Raw genomic sequence first — 25,317 nt, 5'->3', positions numbered from 1 at the left:
GTCAATGGCATTACATAGCACACAATTCATGTTTTTGGACTAGTTAAATCTATAAATTTGTTTCAATGACACTACTCTGCATTCTAACTGACAGGCACAAATAGACTTATGAGATGCATTAATTACTTTTTCTGTTTTGAGTTACCGTCCTGCTGCTTCAGTTTTTCCTGGTTTGTTAAAAGAGGAAACTATGGGTGGAGCCATTGAAATACACATGGCCAACAAGTAGACCAAACTATCAGCTGTGAAAGTATGGGGGGGATGGGAGTTCTTTGCACAGTTAATCGATTGTCCTTGGGGTTTCCCCTCCTTTTTCCTCTTCTGCCCTCCTTGCATTTAAAAATGGTCTATTCCTTTAATATATAGCATAACTTCTTGATTTACACAGGTTAGTTTGTTGAGTTAGGGTCTTGATTTGTTAAGCAGTTAACTCCTTTACAGGTTCACTTCTTGCTTAAAATAGTTTGTTTTCATTATTTTGTATTTTTGGTATAATTTTATGTGTTTTAAGGTACAAAATAACCCTCATTTGTGAACCTTTGTAAACATTACACTTACTTGTGCATGTACATCATTTCCTCAGTCCCTTATATGGCATAAATGGGAAGCTGCAAGTGGCTTCCTCTTACCCCCCCCCCCCCCCCCAAAAAAAAATAAAAATAAAAAAAAAACAAAACTTGGGTGTGGCTTAAGAGTTTGGCAGGACCTTTAGTGTGCCTTGGACAGAAACAGTATTTAAAAACAACTGATTTAGAGTACAGAGAATCACTTTAATATCTCTAAAGAAGTATGTCTGTGTTATCTGCAGTGACTTCAAGGTTGTACATCTCTCTCTTTTATCTCAATCATCAGTAAGGGCTAGAAATATTTCCTCTCACCCGATTTTTTCACAAGACACTCCCTTTAACAAACCGTCTTTAATTGTAGATTTAACAGAAAACGTTTCCCGCTGCACTATTTTCCTACTTCAAACAATGAGAGTCATTTAACTGGCTCCATTTCCGTGTATATTTAGCATGTTGCGCAGGCAGGAATGTGTTTATCAGCCGACGATGAATGGCTGCTCTGTGTTATTCCAACAGAGACTGGGATCAAAATAATGTAGCATTTGCCAGATGAACCGTCTTTGCTTTGAACTCTTCACACATTCACTGCATGCCTTTATTGGAGCTGTTAAGGTCTCGAAAGCAGAAGGCTGAGGCCAAGCACAGTGGGAGTCAGCATGTGTGACCAAAATTAACACCCATGGCAGGTCAAACTGTCTAACAGGGGTACAAAGTGTTTATGTGAACAAATTTAGATGGAGGCCTCCTTCATCGTGCCCTTGCACTTCTAATAGAGCAACTGAGAAAAGCATAAATCCAGATTAAAATAAACTCTGAGCAAGCTTTTCCAAAATTACAATGAACTGTCCTAAAAACAGCAGTCTCTGTTTTATGCAAGCGGTATTAAGACAAGCACACTTGTTATCGTTGCTGTTATACTGGCAGGCTTTGCATTTCCATTAAGAAACCGCCTGCTTTGCACATTATTTCCTTCATGAGGTCTTCTAAGAATACTAAGGTTAAACGCACTGTCAGTCCTCTGTGTTTATTTACCCTCCACCATATTACGGAAGTCAGAAATAATTGTATTTATTTTGAGTTTGTTTACAATACTGAATGACTGGAGATTTAACATACAGTAAACAGAGCAGCTGTGGCTGTATATAGAACACTGTCTTTGTTGTTTACAGTAGTTTATATTAACAGTGGGTACCCATATGGAAAATAATTAAAAACTATTATTAGCATTGTCTATCTGATACTATGACTTACTCATAAAAGTGGCTCCCTCCACATTTCTCTCCTTTTTGTATTAGAAATCTGCTAAAGAATCCTATTTAATTTGTAAATCATAGTATAAGACATAAAGGGCTCACATAAATAACTCATAGAGCTCTTTTTGATGAATAAAAGTAAGAATAAAAGTTGGATAAAGAAATGTTTCATTTCTTTTTAATGGAGACATTGCGCTTATAAAACATTGAGAGATGCTCTTAACTTAAATAGATTACTTCCAAACAGCAGACTCTTGGATTGCAATGTTAAAAGCAGAAGTACTAAAAATCACAGTTCTTGGAGTGAAAATCCAGAAGCAAGTCAATCCACACAGACTCTCATATTAAAATCCCCAATTTTAGCTATAGAAACTGTTTACAGCATGGTTGAAAACAAAGACATTGGTACTTATGGATAGTTTCTCCCTTTATTATTTTTTTAAAGGAGTACTATATTGAGAGAAATATTAAAGTTTCCTTTCCAATTAGTTGTACTAACAGCTCATTTAAGATATCTGTGCTCCAATTCTGGTGATTGAAATATTTTTTTATTTGTGTAATGCACTCAATAGGAGGTTTAATTCAATTCAATTTCAGTTATATTTATATAACGCCAAATCACAACAGTAGTCACCTCAAGTTGCTTTATATTGTAAGGTAAAGAACGTCAACAATCATATGACCTCCTATGAGCAAGCGCTTTAGTGACAGTGGAAAGGAAAAAATCCCTTTTGACAGGAATACACCTCCAGCAGAACTAGGTCAGGCAGGAGCGCATATCTGCCGTGACCGGTTGGGGTGAGAGGAGGAAGTCAGGACAAAGACACGGTGTGGTGTCTGTCTGACTTCAAAAATTGAACATATAGTTAAAATGTGGGCACCAAAACCAAACATCTTTTTTTAATATAGGCTATGGCTCCATCTGGCTATATATATTACAGCTTTACTCAATTGGTGTTATCTCATTTAATAAACTGAGAACTTACACTATATATTGCAGCTGAATCCATTTTTCTTAGCATCCCGTGCAAGCGGTTATTACTAAAAGCTAGCTAAGGATAAATTGGTTTTACCCAGAAACACAATCTCCAGAATGTCCAGATCATTTTGGTGTTGTGTTTACATCAGCTGATCAAATCCACTGATCTCTCTGCCAAATAAATATTTAACTCAGCCAAAAACCGTAGTGCATAAACAATTAAAGCTAACGGTTTGAAGTTGAGTAGGTCACGTCTATATCAGTAGCGAACAGATGATGGAGTGAAATCAGAGCTTCCTGGGTAAGGTGAGGCTAAAGATAACAAAGGGGAAATGCATGCTACGGACACGTGAAAAAAAACTGCCCAAGATAAATGATAACGACTAGGGATGGGTATCGTTTAGGTTTTATCCGATACCGGTGTCAAACCGGTACTTTTGAAACGGTGCCGGTGCTTAAACGGTGCCCAAACCGGTGCTTAAAGAATGGAAAACACAAAATTGGTCCAAAAACCTCTCATGTTCAGCTGTTTTTTTGTAAAAAGATAACAATGTTAGTCTTTTCTGCAGGTATAGGGCATATATGGTATCACTCTGGGCTGGAAGCAGTGCTTAAACAATGGAAAAAAACACAAACTTTGTCCAAAAACCTCTCATGTTTAGCTGTTTTCCACTTTTTCTTCGGTCATTTTAGCCTTTTTGGCCAGGGTGAAGGGAGTATCTGCCATCAAACAAGAAGACAGCCGCATGTAGCTATGATGGTGTTTGCTAGTTCACGTTACATGCATTAATTTAATAACGCGGTTAGCTTACTCAACGTAAATTACACACGAACAACATTAAGCTACTCACGCAGAGAAGAACGGCTGCTGCTGCCATCATCATTTCTGCTACACTGGCAGGGCTAGGTTCATCGGATTTAAAGTGTGACCTCCTTTGACAGTATCAGCTTAAAGCACTTGTTGCAGGCTGCTGAGTTTGCATCTTTTGCTGTGAAGTACAGCCAGACTTTTGACCGCTTTGCCTTGGGCATTTTTAATCTGTAGCTCTGCTCTAAAAGAACGTACGTACCTGGACCCGCCTACTATCCTCGAAACGTAAAATGATTGGCTAGAATCTAAAGTGTATCATTCCATACCAGTTGGTGGCGGTAATGCACCTTTCAGTTGTTTGCCAACCGCCAATAGAAATGTAAGGAAGAAGAAAGTGTATCACAGCTCAGGAAAAAAAAGCACCGAAATAAAGCACCGAAATGCGCGCTGCTTTTCGGTCTGGTTACTACCGTTTATGTCAGAACCGGTGCCATGATGGCACCGGATACCGGTACCCATCCCTAATAACGACAGATAAATGTCCATTCAGACCATCCCTGCAGGCTCGTGTGACACTGAATGCAGCTCAAGTTTAGCATATGGCATTAAGCAGTGCTGACCACAGACTGCATGAGATTGCGGCAAACAGCTACAGACACATGTTGGTAGCCTCAGCGATATCCATCTTGGCTGTGCAACGAAAAGCTGCTTTTGACAGGTGGGCAGCAGCTTGTGAAAAATAAGCTTCTGAGGAGCTAATGTGGAGGTGGTAGCGTGGTGATGATGGACACTGAACTGAAAGCTGACACAGGTGTCAAAACAGCACTTCATTGCCATGACAAAGTTAAGGCAAGTTAAAACACATTATGTCTGACAGCCTAGATGTCATTTGTTATGCTCTTGGGGAATATGCAAACAAATTATTTAACTACAGGATGAAGAATGATGTCAAATATTTCCCAACTACTGGCTGTAACCCAGTCTGTAAACTTTTTAAAGCACAGAAGTTGGGCTTTGTATAAATCATATGGGGTTAAAGGGCACTTTGCTGGGCTATCTCTCTAAATACACATTAGTTATTTTGCATGTTAACTCAGCAGCTCCACAAACCCACTTGTTTGTGTAGTGAGATACCCCTAAAATGTTTAATGCTCTATGAAACTGTAAATGCTTGTTATTTCGCTATATAAAATTATTGTTAACATTCATTTGATTCATGTCTTCACCTTGTTGTGCAACATATTCATACCTGGTTATTCATTAACTATGGTGATGACTCATCGGATGACTTTGGGAGCGCGGCTAACCAGAGCAAAGGAAGTTTTCAAACACTACACCACTGATATGAACCGACATGTTCAGTCACACACAGCTTCTCTTTGTTTCTGGAGCAGTATTTAAAGGTTTTAGGTGATTGTCCACGTGCAGCTGAGAAAAACAAATTCTAAAAATATTTTTAAAAAAGGTCCAGAAATAGACAGATGCTAATTTGTCATATTGCAGTATTATTAAGTCTGCAACAGTTATATGTTTGTATTTTTGGAGTACATATGTTGGTTAGCAGTGCTGGTCTGTTTGTACTCAGGTGACCTATTTTTTTGAAGTGGCTATAAAAGGAAGTACAAAGTACAAATTTATACACGTTTGGGCAATAAAATCTGTAACTGTTTTTAAACATTTCCACTACAGATGTGGGAGGATTATCCACGAACTGTATGGGTTTTATTATTGTCGCATCTTTTTCCTATAGTTACCTAAGATTATGATGCACAAGATCTTAGATAACCATTAGCACGACTCACAGCGTAGGTGGACATGACAATAAAAACAAAAGCGTGTAATACAAAAGACTTTCAAGAAGAACTTATAGTTACTGTGGTTTTGCATTTTAATTAGTTCAGTTTTTGTTTTCACTTTATTTACAAGGTCTTGAATAACTAGGCCCCATCTTATGTTTAAGACCTCATAGTACCTCGCTGGGTGCTTCCCATGAGTGTTTCTTTTTTTCTGACCCTTTTTTCACTAACTGTGTTTACACACCTCTCTGCATTTAATTATTAGTTATTATTTATCTCTGGTTTTCTTCCACATTGTGTCTTTTGTCCTCTCTCCCTCCCCTCACCCCCAACGGGTCATGCAGATGGCTGAGCCTGGTTCTACCAGAGGTTTCTTCTTGTTAAAAGGGAGTTTTTCCGTACCATTGTCACCAAGTGCTTTCTTATAGATGATCGTTTGATTGTTGGGGTTTTCTCTGTATTACTGTAGGGTCTTTACTCCACAATATAATAAGCACCTCGAGGCAACTGTTGCTGTGATTTGGCACTATATAAATATTGAAAAAAAAAAGAACCCTAACAACCCCGGTTAAATGACACTCCTGTTGCACAGGTCTAGAAACCAGTCTATGTCTTCCTGGCAACCACAACCCCGACTATTTGGCGAATGGGTGCTGGAGGTTTCTAGCAGGTTTCTCGGTGAAACTGCACAACCAAAAACTGTTTGGCCACCTGTTTTTTGCACTGAAGACGCTGACTCATCTGCAAACACCCGCCAACTACTCACTGAGGGGTGGGTATAAATGCATGATGCAAACTAGAAATAGAGATCATTCACCTTCAAAATAAAAGTGCATTTTGAAACATGCTGGTTGTACAATTAAGCAGAACTTTTACTTTTTCAAAGAAATCCGCTAGCGACCAAGGAAATCAAAATGAGGTTTTCAGTGCAGCAACCTCTTTGACACCAGTAACCATTTGCCAACTAGTCTGGGACTACACATTTTTCAATAGAAGCAGTCTCTAGGCCTGTGTGACTAAGGCCTAAGTTCTTAAGAAACTGGATTGGGGACAATATTGTTTTAGTTAGCGTTTGCCTTCTTCTGACGTGTAGTTGTTATTTATAAGTCAGTTAACTAAATGTTTTTTACAGCTAGTTTCAGTTTAGTTTTAACCACATTCACCTTGTGAGACTAAATGTATATGACGCAGTTCAGTTTTTATTGTATGAAAATGTGTAGTTTTAGTCTAGTTTTTTTTTTTTGGTGTCAGTGTTAGTGCATTTTTTATTATTATATGGAGAACATATGTCAGAGGGAAGAAGTAAGAAAATCAGTGCAGGTATTACAATTAAAACACAGAACTTTTTGACTCACAGCAGAAAGCAGTTGACTCACATTCTTGTCTACAGACTCATTAAACACATCCATCAAAGCCTTATTGGCAAGTTGTGAAACAATTTTTCCAAATTAACAACTTTCTCAATTTTATTTTCTTTTATTAGCAATTTTTTTTAAGAGTCAAATTTTTTATTTTTTTTTTAAAGATAATTTACAAGTTTTTCCATGTTTATTATTTATAGTTAGGCATGAAGCCTGTTTTGGGCCTTCTAGAGTGAAAGTATAACTGAGATTTACCTAAGGAAACATAACTATTTTAAAAATAAATGGACTGACTAATTAGTGGAGGAAGCCGTCCTACTTGACATTCTGCTAAATGGAGGGGGGTAGGGGTGGAGACTGACACTTGATATTTCACAAACACTGGCTGGCAGTGGCACCAAGGAAAGCAACACACCACCAGCTTACTGGGAAAGGCTCACACTTTCATTCCGCCTACATTACATTAGCACCACACACATGCACGTCCACAGATGGCTGGTATGACTGCGCAGCGCTCTAGTATCATGCAGTTAAATTTGAATCAGTGCTACACACCAGCAGACTATCTGGAGTCAGGCAGAATATTTCAGAGGCACTTTATTTATATCAGCAAGGGGCACCACTTTTCCCACTGCTATAATTAGCCTGGGTAAATACTTAGGTCAATTACTCATAGTGCTAACAGAATAATAAAAAAGGAAACTATTCAAAAGATGAGTTCACACACTGACAGACACACAAACAGGTTGAAAGGGAACCTTTCCCTCTTATTCACTGATTTCTGGGAAACTAATAAGCAGATGGATTTACTGTAATGCAACCGAATACCTTTGAATGTTTGTCCACATTGGGCTTGTTAATTGCATGACTTAGCTGTAGCGATCTTCTCAGTTACTGAACCTCACTCTTTCTTGACCCGCAGTAAACTGAGTTTTAAGAATGTGAATGGCAGAGCTGTATATCTGTATAGCTATATAGACATAAAATACACAGAACTATTTGAATGTTGAACTTTATGCAAGGGAAAATTAAGCACAAAGTCAATATAAAATATAGTTGTTATTTGCATTACTTTACACAGTCCAGCTGTTATTTTAGTCCCGTGTACATGGCAGTTAAAGTCAGTGCATGTGGAATCTCCTGGAACCAGTTTAACAACATTTCAGTGAATCCACTTTGTTCTTTACCTTAACGTGCTTTCCTGAGCCTTGCTGTGTCACATAAACTTAAAAAAACTGCTTATTTGACAGCTGTTATCCTCTCTGTACACTATGAGGTATAAGGCCTGGGACCTTCCATTTAAGAAACTTACCTCGGCACATTGACCTGAGCTTATGGGTGTATTATTCCATTTGTTGCCTGTGTTTATATCAGGAAGAGAGGTAGGCAACTTAGCCGGGCAGCAAGGAGACAAATGAATGTGCACATGTGGAGAGCAGGGGCTGCTGAGTTTGGGATTCGAAACGTGACATGAAATTCCAGTGTTGGCGTAAGGCACCTCGAGGGAAAAGCTCCTCTGTATGGCGTGATGACAGGGTTTTTCCTGGTGGCCTTTTCCTGATGAACAAGCTTTCAGGTTTTTCTCAGAAGGTTTAGTTGAGGAGAACAAACAAGCAGAGGTACTACGATAAAGTTTCTTGTGGCAGTCGCGATCACCCTCTGGGTGCTCTGCTGGGTAATGAGCCTCGGGATATTCCACATTGACTGTAGCTGTTGTTGTGGCTCCTTTTCCTGATATCATTGGTTTCTGGTGGGCAAAGCGCAGCAACAGGCTGCTGGAGTGACGATTTGATCTGTCTAGAGACGATGACACTTCCTTTATTTTGCTCATGTCCTCTGTTTTAGATTTTGGTTCGTCCTGTAAGGGAATATTAAACTGCACCATGTGTTTGGTGTCCCTGAACTCAGCCGAACAGCTTTCTTTTGGGAAGCGATGGCCGCTTACTGCCGTGTTGGTGGAAGTCACTTCCTCGTCTGCCAGTGAGTATCCATTAACAGAAGTCTGAAGAGATGACTGATTAGAGCCCTTCCCTATAGGGAGCGCAGGAAAAGCCACTGGACTTACTGGGGAAGCAGGTGGGGTGCTGCAGGGGCTCTTTGGGAATATAACTAAGGAGGAGCACCGCCTCAGGGGGACCTTGGACTTGCAGCAGTGTAGACTCCTCTCTTGGGTGTTCTTATGCTTTTCTGGTGCCTCTGGCTCGAAGATGCTGTTACTGCTACAGTAGCCGCCATCGCTGGCCATGCTGCTGCTGCACGAACCCCCGTCAGAACCCGCACACGCACCTCCTCCTTCACCAGCTCCTGGTTCTCCATCCTCTACGCTGCCATCCACCTCTCCGCTGAGCTTTCCACAGGGCTGGAGTGAGATCTGTAGAATTCTCTTCTTATTACATCCTCCGGTGTTAACCCTGGGTATGAACACTGAAGAGTATTGATTATAAGCATAATCTGGTGACAGAGGAGTCACCTTCAAGTGGACAGAATTGTGCGCCAGACTCTCCGAGGGGCTTTGAGCTGACACACTGACTCCGCTTTCCTCACCATGGCTGCTGAGGCTTTCTGACAGAGGGTCCGTGCTGCTTCTCCTTGACGCAAAATGCAAGCGGAGCCGACGTGCCATTCGTTTAACTCTCTAATCCCTGCAGCGCCAGCAGGAGCTGCATGATCAAACTTGCTGGCTGGGAAAAGGAGAGCAAAGCAACTGCTCCAAACTCTGCTCTGTGATCACAATCATTAGGGACTGCACATTGCCAAAATAGCTCTGGTGACAACCTACATTCCTCTCCAGGCGGACCACGGCTTTTAGTCAGGGGAGGTCAGTGGTTCTGTGTGGAGGCATGACCCAAACAGATGACCTTTGAAAACAGATTAATCTCACTGCTGAGCCCCCTTTAAAGACACGGCCGCGGAGCAGAAAGCAACACTGAGAGTTGAAGGAAAAAGCGGACCTGCTTCATAGCCTTAGTTCAGGGCTAGTTAACTGCACCCTCTGACAAATGTTTAACACCTCACATCTGCTGCTGCCACCTCACTCCTGTTTACTCCCTTGGGGAAAAAAAAAACAACAACAAAAAAACCACAACGTGGCAGTCGTCCACACTGCATCTTCGACTAAAGCTCTGGTCAACTGTTACTTCTGCTTCAGGCCACTCACCCAAGACTTCACTTCCTGCTGCAGCTATGCTTCTTATGTTTCTGCTGCTCTGTGCCCCCACAAATATTTTTACCCACTGCTATTAAATTACAGGAAATCAAAGGGACTGACTTTCAACATAATTCTGCTTCAGAGTGAGGACTGGGTGACAAAGCTCAGCTAGCACACAATAAAAATGCCAAAGAAAATATGCAAAAGAGCACCTAAACAAATAAAAACACTAATAAAAATGCTTTTTGATCCTCATTGACTGAACAACCTGCTGCAAATCATCTGCTTTACTGCAGAAAATTCGACACGATAAGAGGGAGAAAGATTTGTGGGACTGCGGTGACGCGACACCAGTCACTCGACACTTCATGTAACAGTCAGTACTCATCTGATTTCCTCTCCACGCCTGTTACTCTGATATTACTCTGCCTCTAAATCGGTTTTAGCATAGTTTTTAATAGTAAGACGCCAGGCCAGGATAAAGCAATGATTCACCGGTGGACACTTCCTGCTGCGGTGGAAGTCATCACCTAAATTTTTAAGGAGCATGACAAACTGCCAGAAAAAACCCGTGACTGGACATTAATCACTCATCCAGGCAAAAGCAGCTTTAACTGATGTTGACGGTATCTAGGCCATAAGACAAGGCTGGTGACGCACACATTCATGTTAAGTCACAGAATATGGTGTGATACGCCAATATTGCAAAGCTGCCTGGAAATAGGCACAAGAATTTGGCATGACAGCGAACATCATGCTTTGCATTGAAGGATAAGTTATATATTTATTTAATAAAGTCTTCAGCGAACGTGTCTGAGGTGAGGTCATCAATAAATTGGGTCAGTGGGGTGTGGCTAGAGTAGAGGCTGGGCATCTATTAAGGTGCAGCCCTAAAGAGTTTTGATGTTTTACGATCAAACAAATCAGCGGAAAATATGGCTGAACTGATAACGTTGTCCTAGAGGAACAAGGGGCACTGACTGACATCTGACTGGGGTGTCTGAGAGTTGGTGTGTGTAAATGTGTTCTATACAACTCATCACACATGAAGTAATCAAACTTTTAGAGAGCTGAGTAGCATTTCTTAGATCTCTGTCCAAGAAAATATTGACAGGCATTTTTCATCCATCCATGCATTCTCTTCTGCTTATCCTTATCAGGGTCACAGGGGGGCTGGAGCCTATCCCAGCTACCAGCTGGTTTATTGAAGTTTATTGAAGACTTATTTGGCACCTTTCTAAATTTTAATTTCAAGCACTCACACATGGATTCAGATAGCACTTTATTATATGCCTTTAAGCACTTTCTAACTATCACACACTGTCTTTCTCTAATGGATTTTTCTGAAGAACTTTGGGGATCAAACCACTGACCTTGTTTTTATCAGATGACCCGAATGACTGAGCAACATGTCCTGTTTTGTTCACTTATACCATTTCTGATTTACTAGAATGTTTCTACTGATAAACTTACTGCAAACCAAGATATCAACAGCTACATGTTTGAAGCTAGCTTCCTGCTAGTAAGTAACTGCTACAGTTTCATTTTCCACACATGGAAGTTCACTGCAGGTTCCATTTAGGATTAGGCTTAATCCATATATGAAAAAGCCACTGATGTAGTTTATCTTCACAGAAGAGATGTATTTTGTGTACTATATAACAAATTTTAGTGATATAGTAATACCTCCAGCTCCAGTCTCAGTCTGAGTATGTTTTTCTACCTGCCTGATTGGTTTGGATAAGTTTGGTTGCCTCTCAGCGTTTAGCTTTTTTTCATAGTCTTTGTAAATGTTGTTTTGCTGTAGGCTACAAAGCAGCTACCATTGTATCACTTTCTTTTACCATTTGAATCGTGTCAATTAATTCAAGTGCAGGTAACCATAGCAACTTCTGCATTCATGCTGTCTCTGGAAGTGGGGAAAAGCCTGCTGCAAAGACACACTCATGTATTTTAAGCGAGAACTGTACAGCAGCATCTCATTTACCTTTTTATGGTTTTTGTGGGTGTGTCTAACTGCCTGTGAGATAACTGAGAACTAGATATTAGATTATGGGGGTCTGCTGGCATAGCCTGGAGAAGTGATTTACTATAGAGTTTAACCCTGTGGAGTCTGACCTCTTGCTATCAGAATATATATATATATATATATATATATATATATATATATATATATATATATATATATATATATATATATATATATATAGTAACTGGCTGAATCTGGCCAGATCTAAAAATCTGGCCAAAAAAATAAAGTGTCCAAATATATGCATCCATCAAAGTTTCACATTTTGTTAAAGTAAAAAGTGGTGGTGCTAGAGGACATGTCATAGTCCAAAGGAACAAAGATTTATGCTGTGGGAATAATAAATGTTTATTTATTAAACTCTCAAGAAGCTATAATTGAAAGTCTTAGCCAGAAGAATCTTATCATGCCAAGATGTGAAAGCTCACACTGTGGAAACACCATGTGGAAACAATAATCATCCAATCAACGCATCTCGTAGGAGACGACCAACAAAGCACGTTTCTTGCGGAGCTCTCGGTGTGCCAGAGCTGCAGACACACACACACACACAAACACTTTCACAGCTCTGACACACCCTCCAAAATACTCCAACGTGTACCTGGAGCATGACAAGGCAGAACTGAGTGACTCACCCCCGTCTTTATTTTATCATGTGACTGGAAACCTGTGACGTAATGACAGGTTCTAGAAACATTCAGCCATTTAGCTGCAAATGAAAACTCGTGTGTTGACGTTTTTTTAATGACCTAACGACTGACTGTACCTGAAAAGTCTGAGCAAAACCCGCTGAAACATGTTGAATGTTGTGGTAACAAATTTATGATGTAGAAACTCCACGATTACAAAAAGCATCACAAGACTATTAACAGTGAGGTGATTCAGATTTCACAAGAGTTAGAAATGTGAATGTAATTATCATAAACTGATGGGACTGCTGGATGGCTGCCCAATGCTTGGCTTTTTATTGACTTGTAATTCCGAGAATCTACTTTGCCGCTTCCTGGTATTGTTGGGGACCAAACTTTACCAGTGATAAAAGTCTATGAAGCTGTATACAGCTCCAGTGGGAAAGGGGCAGGTGATTCACTGATTCCAAAAACTGCAAGACATGTATCACAGTTATAAGAAATGTAGCTTAGGACACTACAAAGAATGACAACTTATTTTGTTTACTTTCCATTATAAAATAAAGTTAGTTATGAATGAAATATTAAATATGGAGCAGCAAAACAATCAAGAAAACAATCCAAAGCTTCCAATAAAAAAACCTGTATGAGCTTTGGAAAACCTGTTTTCCCCCAAGTGATTGCTGGAAATTGCTGGCAGCCAGTAGATGAAATTGGTCCCAAAGAGGTACATACGGTGCTGCACATAGGAACTCCTTGCAGTTGCTTTGGTCACTAGCAGATTGCCACAGTTGCCACATGTAGTTTGCATGGACTTGCAAAAAATTGCCGACTGCTCGCCGAGCGGTAGTAAAACTGTGAAAAGTGAGACGCAAACTAAAAAATGGAGACTGTTTGACTTCAAAGTAAAAGCTGGTCGCTCGTCAACCAGTCTCTAGGACTAAGCACTAGTAGATGTTTTTATCATTATCATTTTCTAGCCTGCTTTGTGGACACAAGTGTAGTTGGTGCTTTTTTTAGCGGAGGATCAATGCAAATTGAACAAGAGCAGCTCAAGACAAATATCTACACCAAGTCTCTGAATCCAGATTAGTCTCTGATACAATCTTGAGAACATTAACAATTTCTTCTGATATTTATTATTTCAACTTATAGACGTGATTGCTGTTTCTTGAAGGAGACAACAAGGAGAGCGACTCCAAAAGTTAATCAATTCCTACCTCTGGTAACACTTTTATAAATATGTTCATACTTTTTAAAATAATCGTAAAACCAAACCGTAAAACCAAAGCTTACCGTGGCAGATGCATAAAAGGAAACAGGAGTTTTATTCAATGTGAAGCTAATTTGTAATACGCATGCACATCTCTCTGGTGCATGAATATAAGAGTGATAAAGAGAGTTTTCAGTTCATTTTCTGCTTCTGTGAGTTGAGGTGATATTTAGTACAGTCACATAAAGACTTCTGAGCATCCATGTTGGTTCACTGCTTGACCGTGTTGACTTTGCATACAGTTACAGACTGTTACCTGCAAAACTCAGACAGAAGTGGTCGTGTCACTAGAGTCCGCCTGTTCGTGCGTACCTGCTTTGTATCAGCCCAGGATGAAACTGGGTCAGCAGCTTATCACATCTCCTCCTACATTTAGGCTACATCCTAAAACCTTTAACATCACTTTGCGCCAATTGTGTAATCAATAAGGAAACACTAGACACAGCCATCAATATTCTCTTCAGTCTCCTATTCAAACTATTCAGCTGCATCCTCTCCATGCCCTTAAGATTTGCCCCTATTTACAGTCATGAATAATAAGGTATCCCAGTTTCCAACAGTACTTCAAGTGTCATGGCAAAATAAGGGCCTCTGTGTATTTGAAAGGCAGACAAAGCACAGTTAACCTTGTAATGACTGGGGCATACCCTCCTCCATACAAATATGAAACATACTGTACCATTTTACGACATGCAACGGTTTCTTTGCACTGCAATAAATTTTCTTAGTCAATAAATGGGCAAAACTGAGTTGTGCAGTGTGAAAGCTGATCATTTTTTATATTCAATTTATTTAAGACGACCTTATAAAAAAAAACTTTAATCAAGTTTGTTACTCTTGTGTTCTTAGAATAAATTACAAATATTTTCCTTATTATAAGATATAATTTTAAAAAAAAGCCTACTGAGCTAGTAGATCTGTCAATAATGAGGGTACCATGGACATTTGACAATCACACAATCCATAACTGTAACTGGCATTTCTTTCATCTAGCAAAAATTAATTTCAGTGGAAAATAAGGCTTTATAAGTTGCAATTTAAGACCATAAACATGATCTAAAAGAGACCTTAGGCTCCAGCAACTAGCAATTTAAGCCTATTTTACTTCTGCTGGTCAGACAGGAAATGTATATGTGCTATCTTGGGATTTGTAAATGTGTTGAACCATTACTCGAAGTTATCACTTTCTGCAGACTGGAGCCTGGTCCAAGTGTGCAGAGCATGAAATAAGTAAAGTAAATGCTCATTATAGGCTCAGATTTTGGTTGGACTCAGATCTAGTGGACAATGCCAAATGACAAAAACGCACTGAAGCAGATAAACTGGGAATATTACTGTTATGTTAGCAGTTAATGTGATAAAATGCAGAATATATTTCCAGTAAAAAACATTTGTTTCATTCATTGTCTGTTGTTACACTTCAAATCTCATATCTGCTGACTCTCATTCACATATAAAATAAAAATGTAGTATATAATGCCACCATCTCATCTACAACCTCATTTGACTTGACCAAACACACACATATACAGATCACAGTAGGAGGTCTGTATTTGTTAGGGAAATCTGGGGAATTAAAAAAAAATGAACTAATTAATAGTGTGTTAGAGACCCAGTTTACTCTTAAATGTTACCCTGATCGATCTGTCCCATTCTAACAGGAATTATTGGGGTGCCTGTTTAGCCTACTCCACAGCTCCACATTACACTTTAGCTCCACAATATTTGACCAGCTTTGCATTTAGGCAATCCAACCACAACTAAAGAGCATAATCCCAGTACCTTTAGTAATTAAACCCCCTCCAGATATCACATTTCACGTAGATTTTACACTGTGTGTGGAAATACTGACGATAAAGATCTGCTGCTGATCTGCTCACTTATTTTCACTTATTCACATTTGTTTTCACATTTGCACAGACACACACACACACATGGAAACCCATGCCCAAAAGCTCCTGGCAGACAATTTTTGTGCTGATGTTAATCCCAGAGGCGGTTTGAAGGTCTGCCAGGTTTTACACAGTCAGCGACCGCACTCTATAACTTTACGTGGTATGACACTTTGGTGGTTGACTTGTAGTACCTAAAGTTTGCAGTAGCATAGCTTATAACGTATAGCTTGGTTGTGAATATCTAGGAGGGAGGACACTTCACCAACTGACTTGTTGCAATGCTGGCATCTAATTACAGTTTCACAAATTCAGCGAGCGCATCAGAACAACCCATTCCTTCACAAATGTTTGTAAAGGCAGACTGCACGGCTAGGTGCTTGATTTTATACACCTGTGGTAATGTGACTAAAAGCACCTGAATTCAAAGAATAAGATTTGTCACCCAATGCAGTTTAGCGTAGATCATATACAGAAACAAACATAAATAATTAAAACTAACTCACCAGCCGGTTCTCATCAAACACCTCAAACAGCAGACGATGCTTCTTGGGATCAACCTGAAACACGACAGACACTTTAAAGTCAAAGCTGCTTAATCGACCAGTACAATAACCAAGATGCGTGGACAACAATGCCAGAGCAATTTAAGTGTCACATGTTATGGCTACATTTGATTTCAATCTGATTTCGGAATCAGGTTTTTCTAAGTAAAATGGTAAATGGTAAATGGTCTGTATTTGTATAGCGCTTTACTTGGTCCTAAGGACCCCAAAGCGCTTTACACTATACACAATCATCCACCCATTCACACACACATTCACACACTGGTGATGGCAAGCTACATTGTAGCCACAGCCACCCTGGGGCGCACTGACAGAGGCGAGGCTGCCGGACACTGGCGCCACCGGGCCCTCTGACCACCACCAGTAGGCAACGGGTGAAGTGTCTTGCCCAAGGACACAACGACCGAGACTGTCGGAGCCGGGGCTCAAACCGGCAACCTTCCGATTACAAGACGAACGCCCAACTCTTGAGCCACGATCGCCCCGTAGGCATTGATTTGACTGATATCGCATCAGAGTACATTCATTTTATGAAAAAAAAATAAAACATTACATGCATTTTAAAATGTGCTTAATGTGAATCACGTTTCACTCACTCTGAAAAAAAATTCTTCATTCCACTTGGGGTCCAGTGTCTTCGGGTCAAATGAAAAGAGAAAAGAATAAAATAAATCAACGAGATATGAGCACGACTTCAAAAGCAGGTGTTCACGTATGTACCTTTTTGATAGTTTTGGTCTGAAGGCTTGCGATTTCTCCAGTGACAGGATCATAGAGGGACAGTCTGGTATAGGGATCACTGCAAAGGAAAAACAGAGACTCACTAAGTCATTGGTCTATACAGATTCAAACAGTTATGATCTGCTTCCTGCCCTCAGCGGTTTATTCAAAACACTTAATATCAGCCTCTACCTTCAGAACGTAAGAAACATTAACGAAATTGTTCCAGCTTGACATGCTCATAATTGCAGTTTCTAATTTATAATAATTCTAGGAACTGTGCATAGAAACCACATCCATCAAAGAAACTGTATTATTCATTGCTCTGTCTTAACAAAGCATTAGTAATGCATTAAATGACGAGCGCTCCACTAGAGTGGTACTAATAGAGCAATTTTGGCCATTACGCGAACAATTAAACACGAAATGGACATAAAGACACAAGAGTCCCAAAACGACCAACAAAATCAACAGAAACTCTCAATTATGCATCTTTGCTTTGTATGCTGTGCTATGTGGAAGTTAGGGGAATTATTTTCAACTTTAAAAAAACTAAAAGTGGGGGAAAGGTATGAGTGAATGTTGTAGACACACTGGTTTGTGCTTCTTTGGAGGGAGTCCCAGAGTTACAACAGCACAACAAATCCCCAGAAAAACCTTGAATGAGGGGTGGAAATAAGAAGGGTAGCCAGCTGTATCTAAATATTTGAGGAATGTTAACCATCAGAAAACAGAGTTTAACTAAAGCTTTTCTGCAAATGACAAAACAAAGTCCTTCTGTTTTTTGGAACAAATGGAGGATTTAATATGAATCAGTGATTCACAAATTCTGGTAAGCTCTGATTGTAATGTAAAGAGGAAACAGACAGGAACAAGGTGCCCCCTGTGCTCTGGAAGTTGGTGACTTAAGATTTCTTTCAAATCTGCTGTGAACATTTTTAATAATCATCGATTTATTTACATAAAGGATCACAAAGAAATTGTACGGTTGTCAAGTAGCACATGTTGCTTTTCTCTTTAGATGTCCTGCAATGCTGCCCATTAAATATGTTTGTATTTTGAATCGCTGATAAAACTAAATGAGAAATGCCAAAGAATCACACTAAGGTTTTAGAAGATAAAAAACAGTCATATATTTCTAAAACATTGGATTAGTCTAATCAATCAAACTGGAGAACAACCTGTAACTCTTCTGATTTTAAAGGTTCAGGCTTCTAATTCTGCTACAAGTGTGTGTGATTTTTTTAAGTTTACAACAGTTGATAATCCTATTTCTAATTTCATAAAGGAAGAGCTCTGAAGGTCATGTGGTATGTGGTTAGAATGCAAAACACATTAGTGACAATGCCCTAACCCCTGAGTCTCAGACTTTTCCAACACTTCCTGTGCTGGAAAACCGTGGCTGTATTAAGAATGCCCACTTAAGGCACAGGTGAAATTATATTTAAAGTTGTTGTTTGAGCAAACTGGCATGAAAAACAGACCATGTTCCTTCAGCTTACCTGGCTCCAAGAATATCCTTTTTGGCCAGTCCAATTCCAGCAATGACTTTCACCTTCAGGATTCTGTTATCGTCCTGAATCAACAAAATAAAATAAAACAAGTCTATTTACAGTACAGTACAGTAAGATACAAATAGGGACAGAGACTGCATACAGCCTACAGCTTTGACTTCTGCTGCACATATGTACACACACAGGCAATATTACTCAGTAATCATAGTTTTCTGACTTTTTATTTATTTTTAACTTGTGTCTTGTTTGCACACTGTGGGTCGAGAGTGTAATGATATTACACTCCTGTGCATGTCCTGTAAACATGGCAGAACTGACTTTGACTTCAGTCCAGTCCAGAGTTATCCTAAACTGGATAAGCAGAAGAAAACGAATGGATGGATGGATGGATGGATGTATGTATGCATGAGGACAAGCATGAGGCGACTTAGGTGTATTTGTTTATTAAGACTGAGCTATCTGTGTCACTGAGTCAAGAGTTTGGATTGTAACACTGGATCTAAACTTCTTAAATCTTCCACCTGTCCAGTTTATAATAACTCTAAAACTAATAAACACTAAACTGACACTCACCTTTTCATACAACACAAAATAAACAGAAAACCCACAAAAATCACTCTTATTATAGCTTCATAATATAGTAATAATCTGCGCATGGGCAGTCTACTGTATACCGATGACTTGTATGACAACAGGTGTCCAATAAGTGATAAAAGACAATAATAAGAGTGTAGCAGCACTGATGCAGTGTGGCTTCAGTCTGATCGTTACCACATGCATGCATGCACACAGCTCGCCGTGCAAGCATACATGCAGTGGTCTCAGGGTGATGTAACATCCTCACAACACTTGGCTCTTGTGCCGCATTTTTACCGTAAAATCAGTGAATCATCGGGAGATTTCGCAACCTGTCACACTGACCCCAGCTCCTTACTCTGCATTCCCTGTTTTGCTTTGTTGCCCTCTGAATCTTTTCACAGACATCTGCTGCTTCGGTAGAGCTCAGTTTTGTTTGCTTGTTTGTTTGTTTTGTTTATCTTGAGCAAACACAAAAGGCGTTGACAACCCAGGAGACGGCGGGTTTCCTGCCCGAGAAAAACAAAAGCTCTATTATTTTCAAGCCTCCTCTAACACTGCCTGGCAGTAGTTGGGAGATTTTCAAACTACATCGATTGTCTGCTAATAGGTAACACATTTATCTGGCGGAGACGAAACTCCGAAGCGGACAGACGCGGTAAGTTAGGGAGAGTTAGCTCGCTAACTCGACGCTCCGGTTAGTTTCTAGGTTAGCTGCCGTTGGTTAGCTGGCTAACGACAGCGGCCTCGTTTATAAACCCCCCAAGTTTACCTCATCTGTCTGAAGTCCTGAGATCTGTGAAGAAACTGAAGCCATAATAGTATCCTCGCCCTTCTTCCTCCCACACAGCGACAAGAAGAGGAAGAAGAAGAAGAAGGAGGTGGCGGTGCGACAGTCAGTGCTCCGCAAAGGTGTGCTTTTCCACTCCGCTGTAAGTGAGGTACTCCCTCCGTTTGTTTACCCTGCTGGATGGCGTGAAACTAACCTACTGATAAAGCTGCGACACCTTCGTCACTCTGTATCCATCCTCCTCCTCCGCCTTCTCTTCCTCCTCCTCCTCCTCCTCATGCTTCCTCTTCCTCTCTGGGTCCCCCTGTCAAAGCCTGAGGAAACCCAGAGGGAGCTTCCTAGAGATCGATGTAATGTCACAGTGCGTGCGTTATCTAAAAGAAACCATCCATGTTTGTTACAATGTAAATGAGACAGGCATTAAACAGGTTGGTCGCACTGATAGAGAGTAAGAAGCACATATTTGAGTGAGAGAGGTGTTATGAAACAAAGATAATATATTAAATTAACCCGATTTAAAAAAAAAATTAGTTTAGTTTTGAGTTTATTTTTTTCTCAAGGGTTTCCACTTCCCCATTTCAGTTTGAAAAGTTTAACTTTAGTTTCGTTTTAAAGGCCTACTTTCTCTGACAGTACTATCTGAACACTCTTAGGCAAGCTTTGTTGTAATTTCTTTAAGTAGTCTTCAGGAAGCACCTTGAGCTACTGTTGTGATTTGGCGCAATTTAAATTAAATTCAACTGAATGGACTAGTTCCCCAGACTTCTTAAAGGAAATCTAAAGCCCTTCTTTGGATGTTGGCTGCCTTTATTTTCCACTCTCTATTGATATGATTCCACACTGCTTCGGTAACCTTAGGGTTCAGGCTCTGGGGAGGCCTGATATTATGTCAAATATATTTTCAAACTGTGAATTGTGTCAAATGTTTCCAGATGCTATTGCGTAGTGAATCAAACTCTGATGGTACTTTTCTGTGTTAATAATCCCATCAATTATGAGCAGATCTCTAATATCACTGGCTAAAATACAGCCCCAAACCATGGTAGAGAGTCTGCAGTGTTTCCGAGCTAAAGAGCTGGGATGCCCAACAAGGCCCAGGGACCAGAATTGGCCCACCAAAGACTCCCACATGGCCCACTGGATGGCTTTGAAAAACGTAAATGTGGGTATAAATTTTAGACTTATAACTGTTTTTTCAAAGATTTTATGACTTTTCTACCTCACTCATGACCACTCATACTACACCAAAGTAAAATGACAGAATGATTGTATTTTTTACACTATCTACTATATATATTTATGATTTTTACAGTGTCTTCACCATTAAAATTAAGACAAATAAAGACGACCGTCTGTGTAATGAACGTTTTCTGTAAATTTGCATATTTATTTCTCACAATTGCAGAGAAATAAATAGCAAAGCAGCAAAGCAGCATTTCTGTATCATACAAAAAGACTGAGATGTATTGGTGTAATTGGTGTAATAACTTTGCATTTATCACTCTGTAAGAAGTGTTGCCACAAGGACGGGGCTTTTACATAATGTCCACCTGCTGTGAGATAACATTTTAAGCCTGACACTTCTTGTTTTGTTCTACATGTGTCCAGCTTTCTCCATTTTTTAAGGACAAAATGCACACCGTGCCAAAATATGAAGCTTTCAGCTAATAGATCTTTGGGATTCACCTTGTTGGTAAAAAAACAAACAAAAAAACAAACAAACTATTTTTTATCTGTCAAACGGTGTGATTTTTCTTTGATTCAACTAAAGAAATGGAAACAAATGATGTGTTTTGTGATAAGGTGCTTATAACAAAGTGCCTAAAGATAGAATTTTAAATTGATTCTTTGCTAAATTGTCTGTTATGTCTAGACACAACACTTTTTTAATGTCAGAATGATTCATAGGTTACTGTTAAGTGGCTTAACAAACAATAACGGCAGCAACAAACATTCCTCTGCAATTTATCAGGTACAAGGACCGCACCGGAAGTGAGTGAAAAAGCAGCCAATTTCCAAAGAAAAGCTCCAAAAAGCCTGAAGAACCATTGCTCAAGAGCACCTTAAAATAATTCCAAGAAAGTTGATTGGGAGCAAAATATAAAGAAATGTGGTGCAAGACCTTTCCACAGTATTGTACTGTAGTTCTAGATTTTAGTTTAGGTGTAGTTACCTATAACACTTATACAACACCAATAAAACTCCAATACAAATACAAATGCACGTGAACGCAATTATAAAAGCATAAACTGTAAGATCAACGACACTGCTGAAGATTATAACATCACAATAAAGGAAATTTACAGATGAAGAGGTGGGAGGAGTAATCTATTAGACAACCATGGAAAAATACTACAAGAGTGGTGACTCGGTGTCACATGGCATGTTGAGCTGCTCTGCATTTTTATCCGCTTCTTCCCAAATTATTTTGACAGTGTCTCACATGTTTATAGGGCTGTTAAACTAATTTTAGTGCAGGAGTTATATGCCGTCAAATTTGATCAATTGTAAAATACATAATTTTAAAAAAACACATTTTCACGTCTTCATTTTTAGTGAAAGTACATTATGAAAACATTTACATTTAATGAGTCAAATTTATCCAAAATGATGAACAACCTGAGCCATTTTAAGAAAAAGCTATTTCTTTTTGGGCTTTTTAGCCTTTATTGAAACAAGAAACTTACAGTAAATGGCTTCAGGGTTGACTCTAACGCAGGTTTCTGCAATATTCTTATCACATTTGGTCACCCGCTCAACTGGTGGGCTATACCGATGCCCAGGAAAAGCTTTATAACTATATTTGCTTTCATCATGTGAACATTTATAGATCCAGAAAGCCACAAAAAAATCACATGTAGAGTTTTTATAACTAAGTAATTAATTGCTTGCTGTTGTTGTTGTTTTGGTTTTGTTGTTATTTTTAGAAGTAATTAATGATTTCACTTCATGTTTGAGATGAAGTTTAAACATGCTTAAAAGTCAAAACATCCACTACAGTGATACTAATACACAATTAAATATGAAATAAATATACATTTAAAAAAGCTTAAAAATGTTGTACACTTGCCTTTATTTAATTTGAATGAGGAGAGAAAATAAAAATGTAGGCAGATGTAAATGTTTTAGGAATGTAAACCATCTATAACACAAAGTTTAACTCAAGTTCCTTCTTTTTTCAACACAGAAAAAAGTCCTTCTGTGTTTTTTGGAGACTGGAGGACGTGGCACAATCTTCCAGCCCTGAACGTCCCCAAGGTTAAACTGTGCAAAAAACTCAAGGGCTATATCTCAGGCTCTACAGGCCTCACTTAGCATGTTAAATAAATGGAACAATGTGACAAAAGTGGAGATGTTTGGGCATAATTCACAGTATCACGTTTGGTGAAAACTAAACATAGCATATCAGCACAAATGCCAACACACTGGTGAAGGGCAATGATTTGGGCTTGTTTCACAGTCACAGAGCCTGGGCAGTGTGGAGTCACTGAACTCCCCTGTATGCCAAAGTATTTTAAAGTTAAATGTGAGGCCATCTGTCTGCTAAACCTTTGTCCACATTGTGTCATGCAACAGGACAATGATTCCAAGCACAGCAGCAAATCTGCATCTGAATGGCTGAAAAACAAAAGAACTAATGGCCCAGTTAAAGCTTCAACCTGATTGAAATGCTGTGGCAGGACCTTAAGAAAGCTGTGAATGAACAAATTCCTGCAAAAATCAATGAACTGAAGCTTTGTTATTAAGAAGAGTGAGCCAAAATTCCTTCACAATGATGTCAGAGACCGATAAAGTCATACAGGAAACAGTTACTCCAAGTTACTGCTGCTAAAGGTGGCTCTACGTGCTGCTGAATCTGAGGCTGTATCTTTTCAAAAGACTGCATTTGAGTTCCTGTCAAAACGTGTCAAAACTGGAACTGATCAGTGAATCACAAATTCCCGTATTCACCTCTTCACAGAAATAATCGAGATTTTGTTTCTCACTTTTCAAATGTGAGGATTTGTTGTTTTTCCCTTTTTGTGTGTGTATCAGTGTAATGTAATTTATATATATTTGGGTTGTAACATTGCAACAAGCTCTTTGTTGTGTTGTTGTATTTTTTATTTTTTTTATTTTTTTTATTTATTTATTTATTTTTTCCGCCTGTCCCATTTGGTTCTTTAGCCGTCAGAATTGTTGTCTGAAGACCAACAAGGATACCCAATGGATTTATTTTGCCAAATGGATCATCATGGCATTGCCGTATTGGTCCATTTGATCGACCTTTGTTTTTATTATTTATTTTATTTTCAGTTGTTACAGACGGGACAGACATGAGTGAGGGATAGGAAAGGGAGAAAGAAAGAGGAAGGAAAAGAAAAACAGAAGGGGAGAGGGACAGTGAGAAAGGGGGGAAGAAAAAATATCTCCGGGATCACCTGTTGAGAGAAAAAGAATAGAAAACAAGCAAAAAAAAAAACAAAACAATGCAACATACTATACACAACACCATCGCATTAATCTAGCTAAGTGAAAACAGCAGTAAATACTAAATATTGAATGTTGTTGTGCAGCACGCAGGACAGACAGCGCACAATGTGCTTTGAAGTAGCAGCCAAGAAAGGTGTGATTTAAGTCTACGAATAGTGAACACCCATGTGCACACCTGTGTGGATCGGCGCGCTTGTATTCAAATGGTTTCCCCATGTAATGGTCTGCTAGAGGATGTAGAGAGCCATAGCCCCGTCCCCCAGGGCATGAAGCAGGCATGGAGGAGATCCAGGCCCCAGACATCCAGAGGCCCCAGAGTGCAAGAGCCCAAGGAGGACCACCGGAGGGGCATCCGTGCCACCTTCATGGGAAGGGCTGAGGATCCCCAGATGAGGGGTCACCCAGTAGCCACCGGGCAGAAGCTAGAGGGGGCTGCACCGGCGTGCCCGCCGGCTCTGCCGGCAGCCAGCTGTGCCAGAGTGAACCGAGCCACAGGCACAGAGGCCGGAGGCCCGAGGGCCCCCCGCGCCCCGGAAGAGGCCTGACCGAGCAGCAGGCGCCAGGCCCCGCCAAGTAGTCACCGGGAGTGAGCTGGTACATACCTGAGCGCCCAGCCCCGGACACCAAGAACCACCAACGCACCGACCCCTGAGGGCATCAGTCACCGGCAGGGAGTGTGGTGAGGGGAGATAGGCCTCCACACTTTGGAGGGCCTTGGAGTTCCCAGAGAGGTGAAGTCTAAGACCCGACCTGACATATAGACACAGACAAACAGGCACACACAGACACAGACATGCATTCCCACCCTCATGCACACATATACAAACACTCAGCACTCACCCAACGCAGGAATAAACGTAAATGGACATGTACACACAATCACACTCCCCAAACATACTCTATATCCCGGGTCCAGGTATCCTCACCCCCAGAGATGGAAA

At 39.9% G+C, this 25,317-nt stretch overlaps 1 protein-coding gene across 3 annotated transcripts in view; it reads right to left on the bottom strand.

Moving 5' to 3' along the window:
* Nucleotides 1–20,196, bottom strand: part of nedd4a (NEDD4 E3 ubiquitin protein ligase a) — a 38,465-nt gene extending 18,269 nt beyond the window's left edge. The window contains exons 1-5 of one of the 3 annotated variants that reach the window (XM_085157482.1): nucleotides 19,886–20,196; nucleotides 18,526–18,599; nucleotides 17,024–17,102; nucleotides 16,900–16,938; nucleotides 16,244–16,297 (exon numbers count right to left, since the gene is read on the bottom strand). In XM_085157482.1, the coding sequence (XP_085013608.1) occupies nucleotides 16,244–16,297; nucleotides 16,900–16,938; nucleotides 17,024–17,102; nucleotides 18,526–18,599; nucleotides 19,886–19,930 (291 nt within the window). In that variant the 5' untranslated portion in view covers nucleotides 19,931–20,196. Of the gene's footprint in view, nucleotides 1–126; nucleotides 618–8,078; nucleotides 12,048–16,243; nucleotides 16,298–16,899; nucleotides 16,939–17,023; nucleotides 17,103–18,525; nucleotides 18,600–19,885 lie in introns of those variants that run through there. The other 2 variants (XM_085157473.1, XM_085157490.1) reach the window with 2 other exon arrangements.
* Nucleotides 20,197–25,317: the final 5,121 nt, after the last annotated feature.

Source organism: Neolamprologus multifasciatus, chromosome 1 (genome assembly GCF_963576455.1).
Source record: "Neolamprologus multifasciatus chromosome 1, fNeoMul1.2, whole genome shotgun sequence".
Classification (NCBI taxonomy): Eukaryota; Metazoa; Chordata; class Actinopteri; order Cichliformes; family Cichlidae; genus Neolamprologus; species Neolamprologus multifasciatus.
This window is presented reverse-complemented; position numbering and strand designations above follow the sequence as displayed.